Source organism: Aythya fuligula, chromosome Z (genome assembly GCF_009819795.1).
Source record: "Aythya fuligula isolate bAytFul2 chromosome Z, bAytFul2.pri, whole genome shotgun sequence".
NCBI classification, from domain to species: Eukaryota; Metazoa; Chordata; class Aves; order Anseriformes; family Anatidae; genus Aythya; species Aythya fuligula.
In genome coordinates this window covers 1,065,512-1,077,957 of record NC_045593.1, presented here as the reverse complement: position 1 = coordinate 1,077,957, position 12,446 = coordinate 1,065,512, and the positions used below count along the sequence as shown (strand labels likewise).

Here is a 12,446-nt window from a genome sequence, read left to right as displayed (position 1 = left end):
AGTCAGAGCAGAGCGTGCCACCCGGCCAGCTCTCCATGCTGCCCTGCAGCTAGCTCAGAAAATGCACTTTCAAGTGAAAATGCAGTTTTGCCTACTTAGGTGCCTCCAAGGGGGCATCTGGGGCAGCTAGGGGAGAGCAGACCTGCTCCGTGTCCTGCTTGCTATCACACGGCTGCATTTCCTCCCTCCTTTCTGCGTGGAAGAGGTGCTGAGGATCTTCTGTGTTGTGGAGGCAGCATTTTGGTTGCCTACGCTGCAGAGAGAGGCTTTGCTCCTGCTCTGCAATACTGCTGCTTTTGGGGAAGCCAGCACGAGCCATCCACTCAAAGCAAATGCCTGCACAGGCCGGTATCGATGCCCATAGTCAGCAAAGGACTGCCTGTGGACACGTCCCCACCTGGGTTTTCTCTTATTTCTTTACAAAGTCTGACTCCCACCATCAATACAAGGTTTAGTAAGGCTTTCCTAGCCAAAAAGATGCAGAAAAGAGCTGGCGTGGAGCAGGGCTGGCAGCATCCCTCCCGGCTGCCATTAGGGACAAACGTCACAAAATGTGGACTCGGTTTATCTGCAAGACATCGTTTACAAATAAACCAAAGCCGCTAAGCTAAGCTCCTTGGCAGAAAGGAAACACCAGGCCAAACAGAAGCACTGCGGAGAGAGCAACGTTTCACAGACACTGCTTTCTTCTCGCCTGCACCTAGCGCCCCGTGGAGATGCACGACGTGCCTTGCAGCACGCAACCGATAAAGGAAGGCAGCAGAAAAGAAAGCAAAGAGCCAGCAGAAGTTACACGACAAACGTTGTGAATCCCACCAGCTTCAGAATGAGATTCTAGAAACTGGAAAACTAAAGGACACTGGCACAGCATCGTTGCTGCCCTACCCAGTGGCAAGAATATGCGAGGAAGAAGCCTCGCTTGTCCTCGCTGGGCTACTTCAAAACATGCATCAACGGCGATTTCCTTTTGTACACTTGCAATCCTGAAATTGTCTGTGCTGTTCCACGTGCGTATGACCACATGAAGTCTATCGTATGATATCAGGATGTGCCCATAAATCGCACGAGCAGTAGAAATTTCCATGCATGTTGCGCCGTGGTCGCACCATAGATGAAGGACACTCCCCTGGTGCTGTTGGAAGAGCACGAATTGAAAGCGTCCTTTCTCACAAGTCTTCCAAAGCTGGGCTACAAATGAGTCATTTTATAAAGCCTGCCAAAGATTGGTCATCACAGAATAAAACTTGAAAAAATGATTAAGAGGAAATATATATCTTAAAGAAAATAGTAAGGACTCATGGAAAATTCTCACTGTTCAACACCAAAGCCTTCCAAAAAGGGGAGCAATGAACCAAGACATGACTACTGGGTAGTGTTTGGGACAACAGGGACTGGAAGGGCACTAGGTAAAGGCAGAGGAGCTCTGCTCCCAACAAGACATGGGACAAGATGCAGGTGACTCTCCGTGACGATGCAAGATAGCCTCATCTAAGGCCATAAAGCAAGGGGGATTTTCTGGCTGATTTTCTCTGTAGATGACTATAATGTGTTGGGCAGTTAATTGGCTTTTTTTTTTTTTTTTTCACATTGCATTAAAGAATAAAAAATCTCTGTCTAAAAACTGTATTTGTCACAGTACCTTGTTATCCACTGTCTATGTTGTAAAGGTAATCCTGTATATTACAGTGGGATGTAAAAAACCAACAGAGGAATACCCAAGTGAGTTATATTTTCAGTGATTCCGTTGGTTTTTATTTGACTTTATATGCATTTTCCCCAGATACTTTTGAAAGGCAAGGAAATATCCATAATTCTACCTCTCGTATAGCTTATATCTTTACTCTTAAAAAAAAATAATAATCTCCTGACAGTCAAGCAGGATCCATTTTCAAAGAAGGAAAACAGTTAAAAAATAAAATGGAAAGACCTATAAACATGCAGACAGATGGCTATATTCTGTCATTAACTTCAAAACAAAATAAAAATATTAACTTCTCCATTGTTGCTAAACATACTGCAGCAAGACTTGAATGCCTGGCAGACATGCACCTCATCTGCTGCGAAGGCATAAAGACATACCTGGCTTCTGGGGTATTATTATTTATTATTTGTTAAGCACCAACAATGTGTTTGGCACTTTTCAAAGCCAGAGGGGGGGGAAATCTACTTTAAAAATGCTGCTCCTGAGGTAAATAAGACCGAGGACATGAGAGAGCAGGAGGGCGGTATGAGGGAAGCCCATGCGGCCACGCGTCCAGCCTAACAATAACAGGTCTGAAATAAGAAGAATTTGGAAAATATCCGGCCTGTAGAGCTGGCAAGTGTGGAAATAGCAGAGTTTTGCACTGTTTGACTGGAGGAGAGGCCAAGGGAGGTATTTTAAGTTTACCTGCAAGGAGTGTGGCCTGGTCAGCAGTGGGCACGTTGGTGGGTGGGCAGGCGCGGGCCCATGGCTCTCCTCTGAGCTCGGCTGATCCTCCACAAACACCAGCACGTGGCTGGTACTAACCACCTCCTACTGATACCTTCAACCACCTCTTACTGATACTTTCAAGAGCCAAAAACTGAACTTTACAAAAATGCCAAGTTTTTGGCGGGCTGTCCCAGAGCCCACACGCACTGTCCTGCTGACCTGCAGGCACCAATGTCCGACAGGATTGAGAAAGCGAGAAAAAAATCCCACTCCCTCACACAAAAAGTTTGATCGTTTGTGTAATCTATCAAACAATGTCCATTTTAGAGGTGTGACGGGGCTCAAGACCCACTCCTCCACCTGTGAGGAGCATGTCCAGCCCCTCACACAAAGCCTCCTCCTCCTCTCTCTGTGCTCACACCAGCCACAGACTGCAGCAAAACACAAGACAGTTACAGGGGAAAAAATAATAAAAAAAAAAAGGCTGTGAAAGGGGAACAACGAAAATCAAGCAAAACAGGAAAGGGGAAGCGAGAAAGACACACCACAAGGCCTTGCTAAGTCGTTGGTCGATGGCCCCCAGCCTACAGATGGCCTAAGTCGGGCACGGCTGCGCTGAAATAGGGGTTTCTGCTCCCGGGGGGTGATTCAGTGAACCCAATACCGGGAATTGCTCGCGGGCTCTGACCACCCCTCTGCCTCGCATCTCTGAATGGCCCCGTAAGGCCCAGGAAAGGCCTTTAGGTAATTGGGGGGCTCCCAAGGGTCATAGGCAACACAGGTGGGACACGGAGCCCAAATCCCATTTACCTGGAATGTCCCACGCTGTGTTGCCCCGGGCAGTTTGTCATTCAGTTCTTTCTCTTTCTGAGAATTACTTTAATACTAAATTAAAACAAGCTAGAGAAGCACCTTCAGATGTGAGAAGACAAAGAATTTCCTAAAGAAGTGAGGAACGCTCCATGACAACTCCAAAGCCGTTTGATGGTGCTTGTGTGTCTGAGGTATCAGCGGGTTTTCTTTTTTTAGGCAGGATGAGAGCACAACTTAGTCATTGTTTTTAATTATTCCATACATAAATAGCTGCTAGGATTCATATCCTCATCCATTCCCTGAAATCTCTACTTGTCAGAAGAAATTGCTCCTATTTTTTAAGCCAAGAAGCAAAGGAATAAATCACACAACAAAAGAAGCCCGGCCAGAGCATCATCTCCTGTAGGAAAACCACCTCTAAGGTCACTGCTGGTGAAGGCTGGCACCAGACACCAAGGGGCAACTGCAGTGCTGAAACATGGTCTTTCAAGGGGGATGTGAACATATTTCTTTTTTTTTTTTTTTTCCTCCAGTTATTACCGAGGAGGAAGTTAAAGAGCTTTCTGTGAAAATCAGGTGGTGAGAGTTTACTGGAAAGCTCTTAAAAATATACAGATCATGGGCTTGTGTTTATCTGGACCTTCCCGAGGAGTATGCAGTGAAACAGGTGAAAAAAATTCTAGAGCCAATGCAGCAAGAAATGTCTGCTGTCTGAATTTATGGCATTGGTTTGTTAAAACACCGATTTTTCGGTGTTTACACGTACCGGACTGTTTACTGACTAATTTGAATGACTTAAAATATAAATATCAGCCCATGCAAAGCGTAAGCAAAAGAGATGCACTAGGTTTCGAAACTCGGGGAGATCTGGACAACTTGCAGATTGTCTGAATTGCAACAAGAAACGCTGCAAAGAAGTTTGCAAAACGAGACGAATTTTATTCCTTATAAATGTGAATTAATAGCTCTCTTAGAAAGTACAGATCCCGACCAAAATTTGTGTAGCATACATTTTGAAAACAGTGTTTATTTTAATAATCAGCCTTCTGCGTCTATCCGTGCCTGTGAAAGATCTCGTTTCTCCATCTTGAGCTGTTCTGTATGTGAAGTTCCTGTCTGCAGCCGCATGGTAATTAAGTGTGATTAAAGATGCTATTCATTCCCCTGCAAAGCAGCAGGTAACCACATGTCAGAAGGGGGTGGTGGAAGCGCGGAGTAACTTCTGGGCAGTAAAAAGGCTATTGGCAATGGTCTGTTGGAAATGAGCAATGCGACAGCGCGCAGAGAATGCTACAGAAACGGCCACGTGGGCTTGTGGCAACGACAAGAGGTCGACACTTTCCTCAGCGTTACAGACCCCAAGAAAAGAAATTTTAAAATCGCCTCTATTGCACGGGGAGCTGCCAAGAGCCTGGCCACGCGTGCTGTTTGTGTGCATGCACACACGAGCTCCTTGTCTCGCCGTGCTTCCTGAAAATGGCCAGGTAGAGCTGGAGTTTAACGCCCCGCAGGCCAGTAACCCAAAGGGCACAACTGGAAAGAGGGGAAATTCCACGTAAACACCAGCAAACGGGTTTTTACTGGGATGGGGGGTGATAGTCGAGACCCACCTGGGCATGGATGGGTTGGATTTTTTGTTGGTGGGGGTGGTTTTTAGGTTCTATGCATTTAGATCAGCAAAAGTCGCCAAGCCATACCTTATATGCCAAGGCCACCACCCTCGGCTGTCACCCTTGGACACGCCAGGGCACTCACCACTCAACTCTGAGCCCTGCAAATTGCCAGAATTGGTCAAAGCAGGCCACCTTTTTGCTGGAGGTCCTCCATCAAGCCCTGACCAGACCTGAACCAGCACCGTGCAGCGTGGCGGGGTCACAGCTCGCTGTGGTACCACCGCGGGCGAGCATCACTCCCCTTTTTATCGCCTTGACGATAGCACGGAAAGTCAGAGTGCAGTGACTGCAAAGGCAAACCCAGCTCCTATTAGCACTCAACCACAACATAAACCTATTATTGCACATTACAAATAGCAGTGCTATTCTGTTGCCAGGTTATAAGCTCCAGAAAGGTGCCCTTGGAATGCTCACTTCCAACAAAATAGCCCTCAGCTTAACATTTGATCCAAAGGGCTAAGAGAAAAGCACTTCCTTTTACCACTAAATTGCAGTGTTGGGTTTTAGCATTTCTTCAATTATGATATGGACAATGAAACCGTGTCTTTCTGGATGCATGAGAAATTCTGCTAAATGAGCCATTCAGACATCTGAACTTAAGTCTGTTCCTTTAATACATTTGATTAACATGGAAATTTTATCTCTTATGTCATTATTTTAGTGCTGTAACATCCAAAACATTAGTCCACAACGTGCCCACGATCACAGGAGGATAGTTTATGGGCGCTAGAACTAATTTCTGGAGCAGAAGCAATGATTCCACCTCCCACAGCAAGATGCTGGAGCACAAACGATGACAAGAGGTGAACCTTCTCCAGCTATAAATCACCACAGAAGTTAGCAGGAGAAGCGCTGCTTCCCAGCCCCACTGATCACAGACCTCACGGTAGCCAGGATGTTAGCTGGTATCAAAGTATCAAAGGCTGTGCTTACAGTAGAGCATAATTTTATTTTTTTTTTTAATTTTTATTTATCGCATCCCTACGCAGCTGTGGCTGGTAAGCACATTTTGCCCAGCCAAGAGGTCAGAGACTCCAAATATTTAACAGCAAATAAACAAAGCACCGTCGGGTTTATTAAGGGTACTGGCGCTTCACATCTCATCACAAAAACGGATTAGCAATAGACTTTGTAGGACCCGCATTCCTTGGTACATTAGGTATCTTTTATCATCTTAGGATAGCTTTTGTGTGTGTTTTTCTAGGGATGGAGGAATTGTTATAGGCAGAGGAATCTCGCCATCAAACCGCGAGGAAATCTCGTTATTTGACTAAGCAAAAAACTACTAAGTGATTTGTAACAGAAGAATCAAATGAACTCGCTGCGTCTCCAGAGGTCTGCAATATGATCTGCAGAAAAGGTAGCTTGCCAATTTAATTGCGGTAGGAGTTATTTATTTTTTTTTTTATACAGGTATAGTTTTCAATAAAACTACATATGCCTATAACACTGCAATGGCAGATGTGTCTCGATTATTAGAGGTGGGCTCTAGGGAATACATACAATGGATCTTGAAATCCGTAAGCAGCTGTTGGGAAGGGAGGGGTGGAACATTGCAACACACACACATGTTCCTTAAGTGCAGTAATGTTTTGTTATTTTACTGCAGGTGTATTACAGAGATGAAATTTAATAACTTATTGTATACAATCCCAATAAAACCGCAGAGATTCTTTGCCCTGCCGGTCCTGAACAAAGTACAAATGAGAAGCAGCTCCGAGCGCAGCGGCGCTGTGCGCTGACACGCACACAACCCCTGCTCACACCTTCCCTGGCTGCAGCCAGAGAGCTGCCTTTTTTTTTTTTACTGTTTACTAGGAAAATGTGGTCAGGCCATAAAAAAAAAAAAAAAAGTAAAAAAAAAAAAAAAAAAAAGGAAAGCAAAACCCCAAAAACAAAACCCCAAAGCGCTCTGCAAGATAGTGAAGAATGTGCTACCAGGGTGATTTTTCCAGCAGTTGTTCTGCAGTGGCTTCAGTCGGAAGCCTGATTTCAGAATATGCATTAGGCTCAATCTCGTGCTGAATGAAGCACTGAAGAAGGGCCTTTTAAAAGTACATGGCAGATAAAAAGATAATCCCCCCCTTGCTTTTTCTTTTTTTTCTTTTTTTTTTTTCCCCCCCTCCCTTTCTCTCTTTGCTTGGACTCCTCTTCACATAATTAGAGATGTTGCAACAATTCAATAATTCGCAGCAGAAAAAGGAAGTCCCAGGACTTGGGGAAGAAAAAAAAAAAGAAAATGGGCAATCGCTATTTCTGGCCATTCCCTCCTCAGCACGAGAACGCCATTATGCAAGGATTTACACACTTCGTGGGCACACAGGCACGGGCAGCTGGGCTGAATTAATCCACACGCACTTGCCACAGAAGCTGCCTCGGTCTTTCATCCCCATTATGCTCATTTTCGAGTTTTCCAGCAATATTTCCATTGCCCCCGTACAAAATCCCTGTCTAAGGTGTGTTATAAACACCCCCTGCTCTGCTCAGCGAGCCTCGAGCGCTCAAAAATTAAAACCCAAGGCTTGTGCCAGGGACTCCTCTCAGGCTCGCCAAGTCCCGTGGAGTTTGGACGCGCTGGGATCCCCCTCGCCCATGATGTGTGACCCTTTTTTCCCTGCCACCATGCTCCAGAGAGATGGGGGAGCAAGGGAAGGAAGGATGGAGAGGAGAGAGGAGCCCGGGCACACAGCAAGGAGGTCAGGAGGGAGCCTGTGGCCTTCCCTTTGGCAGCCTTTCCCTGTAGCACCGTGCCTTGAGTCAAGCTGAAGTCCAGCAGATATGATCTCATTCGGGATTTATTACGTTTTGGGAGCAGGTATTTGAAAACAAACCCAAAAAAAAAAGAGCAAAAACTGGCAGAGCTTGTGTAACTCGACTCGCTTTACCTTAACGCTTCGTTCCTGACCCAGCTTTGGAGATGGGATGGCTCCAGCCAGCCTCGGAGTATTTCTGCAACACCGAGTAAACCAGCACAGCCAAAAGCAACACCGAGGCTCACTTTCCTAATAGTAAAAACAAGTCATCCCAGGACTTGGGGGTTCTGCTTGAAGTTAAAGCACCTCATGCCAAACGTCCTTCACTCGGCACTTGCCAAAAAGGCGTAATCCAAATCGGCCAGGAACTCTTAATTTATTCCCCCAGACAATCTCATGCGTTGCCTTGGAAATCTACGGTGGATGCTTTCTGGCCACCGAGCTCACTTTACAGGTCTCTTTATTCAGCGCTTTTGGGAATTAACCATTGCCCAGCAAAGCACGGTGGCCCTGGATTATTCAAAGTCGGCCCCATCGCCTATTTATTAACCGATGAGTGGATCCTCGCTACACTAAGCAGCACACGCTACCGATAGTCTAGCAATGATATTCTGGATATCCAGACCCTCTGGCAGAAAGATAAATCAACGTTTCACAAACGCTCTTTTATCTTTAAATCGTGCTATTTAAGTAACGTTTTTATCTATCATTTGGGAAGCCGAAGCGCGGAACCAGGATAAAGTTAGATGGATAAAACAGGAGCGCGTTGTTAAATGCCACTGCCTTGCTAATGCCCCCCACACCAGCCCAATAAGGAAAAAAAATGGATCTGTGGGGAGATGGTGAGTAGCGCAGAATTAAGACAACACACAAAATCCTGACTTGACTGAACGAAATGAGGTTTTTGTCATTAACTCGAATGAAGCCAGTATTTCAAAAGTGCCTTGACAACAACTTGGGTACATGTTTCTTCGCTGCCTTCTCTCTAATGGAATTAAATGGTTCCCAAGATGAGCTTGCCTCCATTCCCACTGTAATCAGTGTTGTATTTACTACAGTTTTCCGTGAGAGCAGAATTGGGCCCTGGGCTCGGGAATAAAACCCAGCCTGGAGTAAATGGCTCGCCGCGTGCCCGACCTCTTCTCCTTGGTGTGAGAGGAGCACGGGGAGGAAACCTCAGCTCACCGCTGCCGTCTGCACCAAGAGGGGTTGGTGGTTTTTTTCGTACCAGAAGATTAATAGGTAGCAAGTTCAATATCGTTAGGTATTTAGTTTTCCTTAATTGTTCCAGGAACTCATCTACAGAGAGCAATGCATCACATCTGGAGGTAGCAATTTACCTTTCAGAAATCAACAAAATCTGCACGCTCCTCCTGGGTCTCGGAAAAGGGAGCGCACGCGACTCCTCCCGCTGCACAGGGCCCTCTGAAAACTCCAGGTTTCAGGGTATTCTTAATTTTCTGTGTCATCACCATTGATATTTTCTTCGGAATTGACCAAATATCCTCTTCCTCAGCATCTCCTGTCTAGGTTAGCTCATCTTTCTCAGCACACACGAAAGCACGTCCCGGAAATCTCGCAGTAGACTTTGCGGTTTTGAAATTTTCTTCCCAGCCTGAAGGTTCAGGCTTGTTAATAATTTGGTGGATCCTGATAGTTCTGCAGCCTGGAGAACAGACAACAGATGGTCCAGCCTTGGCATTCAGCATTATTCCTTCTGTACCTTTCAGGAATTCAAGAGGTTCTTATTTTTAGAAATAGCTCCTCTCCTTCACGGCTGGCCATTGGTCATCTGCTTCATCCCCTTCTCCGTTACACTTCAGCAAAGCGGATGCATGGGCAGAAAGAAAATTCCCCGGGTTGGAAATTCTGTTATTCGTGTTACTTTTGCAATATTTACCTAATATTCTTCAATTTTTCACGAGTGAAACCCCCAAAAAAAGGAGAGAGGGTAGGCGGGGCAGTAAGTTTTCTCCATCAGCTGACCCTACAGGACCGCAGAGCACTCTGTGGACACCATGAGGCAATTTGCTTACTGGAATCGGCGAGGTTTCGGTTCGAACGCCTCTACAAGGCATCCTGAACTCATTTCTGACTTATTTGGGGTATTACAAGCCCTTTCCAATACAGGAAGGTTGAAAGAAAACCGAGAGACGGCGAAGAAAAGGTGCATTTTGAGGTGAAATCTGAAAGTCATGTGTGGACAGACCCCGGGTGCCACGCGAGCGCTGGGGGCAGCAGCACGTCCTGCCAGCTCCTAGCCTTGTTTTCAAAACACAAAAACCAACTGCATCCCCATATTCCTACTTTTTTTTTCTCTCCTGGCATATTTGAACAGCGGAAAGCTCTGAATATTAAGGAGGCCATTAAACTCTTTCAATACTTTCCCAAAAGTCAGAAGCTGCCGCGCTCAGAAAAAAAAAAAAAAAAAAAAAAAGGAAGCCTGGCACTCTTCGTGAGCAAAATGAATTTAAACACATGATTAATATTGCTACCGAAATTAAAAAGAAAGTGTCTTTTAAAAAAATCAATTGTCTCGAAACAAAGCACAGACTTGAGGCTATTGATAGTATTTTTAGACTCAGACTTTCTCTGGAGACTTAAAAGTATGCAAATGCAAAGTGCACAGAGGCACACACACACATGCTATACCTTTGTATTACATTGGCATTTTATTATTTAATTAAACTACTCTTATTTTTCTAGCTCACGCATGCTTCCCTTGAGACGGCTTTGCTGTTAGCCTGCTGGCCTTGACTTCCAGCCAAAAACAATTCCGAAACAAAAAGGGACAACAAATCATATTTTCACAGACATTTTTATCCCTCAATACAACCTTGTTTTCACACAACATCATACAGATTCGAGGAAAACTATAATTTATTGCGGTAGCCATCCAAAGCTGGGGGCCGCCACCAGCTCTGCGGTGCCTTTCCTGGAGTTGCACTGCTGGGAAGGAGCCGCCGCGCCAAAAACACTGCAGCATTGTTACAGGGGGGGGGACAAGAATCAATAGTTTGCAGCAGCGTGGACCAGGCCAGTGTTAGGTCAGCCTCCAGGAACCGTATCCTGGCCAGCACGGCTCGGGCAGGAGCTTTAAAGGAGGCAGACAGAGCCCGCGCTCGCAGCCCTCGCCGTGCCCGTCTCCGGGATGCCCAACTTGCAGCCACGAGCCTCGTTTCGCGGAGCATTTATCGCAACCTCGCTGCTCAGCAGCCTTCCACTTACCTGGTGGCAACCCTGTAAATTCGAGTCTCTTCCATACGACGAGTACGAGCCCCTTTCTGTTTTACCTGTTAATAAAAGAGAAGACAAATAGGTGTGTAACGGATCCAAACAGCCAGCCTCGGCGGCTCTGAGTGTTTTCCACCACGCTCCCCACGTTTCCCAGTGCTGTTTACTTATGTAAAATAGGCCCTGCTGGCTGCGTAATGCACGCAGGCAGCAGAAAGGGATTCAGGTTTTCTCCAGCTGAGGATGGCAACGTGCAAGAAACTTCCTAACCCCCGCGGCACCGCTCCACGCACCTCCAGAAACCGGGATGCGGAGAGCCCCCGCTCAGCCCCATGCCGAGTGCTGCCCCTTTTCTCCCCGGGGGGCACCCGCACAGCCCCTCCATCAATCTCTGGGACGGGGAAATTCCTTCCCAGCACCTGGCAGCCGGACACCGGGCTGGAAATTTGCCATCCCCTGCCCAAGTTGCGGCCGCCCCAGCGGCGCGGGGACTTGAACGGGGGCCCAGCGGCTGCCGAGACGCTCTGCCAGCCCCGAGTCGCCCTTCCCACTCTCTCCTTTTTTTATTTTTCCCCCCCAGGAAGGCTTTAAAATGCCTCCCTGCCGGCCTGGCGTGCAGCAGCGGTAGGGTTACGGCGTGTTTGCAAAGGAAAATCAAGGGTCTTTCAGGTGGGAACGGCCAGGCTTGAGCAAAGCCGAGGAGGGAAGAGGTGGTTTCTGCAGAGCATTAAGTCACGGCTGAGTAGCGCTACACCACGTGCTAGTGAGACAAAGAGCAGTCAAGAGGGCTGATACAAAACATATTGACACTAAAAGACCACCCTTATGGTGAGGATAATCCCGGCGGGGGGAGGCATCATCTCACACAACACCCGAGAAGGCAGCAAAAAAATTCACTCCTGACATCCAAGTTGGTCCCGTCGGCTGGAGCACCAGGAGTGCCCCAGGACGGGATGCTCCCTCCGACCCCAGTGCCACCCCGTGCCCTAATGAACCCACACCCCAAGACACGGCCCCGACAGCATCGTGCCACCCGCTGGACATCTCCAGGAAGCCTCGGATGGTCCCAGAAGCAATTCCAGGGGCATGGGGACGCGGGGCTAGCGGCACACGCGTGCCCAGGGCTGGCAGCGCCGCTGCTGGGACTTCCCAACGCCGTCCCCATTTCCCGTAGAGCCCACGGGGAGGCAGACTGACAGACAAAGGACGGGAGAGCTCACCTCAGATCCCAAATCACCCAGCACACCTAGGTGGCCGAGCACACCTCCTCGCTAGCCACACCAGGCTGGGGCCGGCCGCGAGGCTGGCACAGAGGCTGGGAACAAACCCCTACCGTTCCCCTATAATAATCCGAGCCCGGAGCTTCCTTTTGTTGCTTGGCCGCCCCTCTTTTTGTTCCTGCTTTTGTTGCTCGCCACCTAAACCCTGTGCTTAAACACGGGGGGGACCCCTGTGCTTTATTTGAGGTTCGGGGGCCGTTTTGCGCCCGCGCTAACTTCTGACAGCGCCGGGATCTGGCCGCGGGGGGATGCCGGATCACCCCCTCGGCTTCCGAGCACT

At 47.6% G+C, this 12,446-nt stretch overlaps 1 protein-coding gene across 8 annotated transcripts in view; it reads right to left on the bottom strand.

Annotated features, from left to right (window-relative positions):
- Positions 1-12,446, bottom strand: part of TCF4 (transcription factor 4) — a 173,493-nt gene that overhangs the window by 72,746 nt on the left and 88,301 nt on the right. For all 8 annotated transcript variants that reach the window (XM_032206712.1, XM_032206710.1, XM_032206711.1 and 5 more), the window contains one exon: positions 10,881-10,945. In XM_032206712.1, the coding sequence (XP_032062603.1) occupies positions 10,881-10,945 (65 nt within the window). The remainder of the gene's footprint in view (positions 1-10,880; positions 10,946-12,446) is intronic.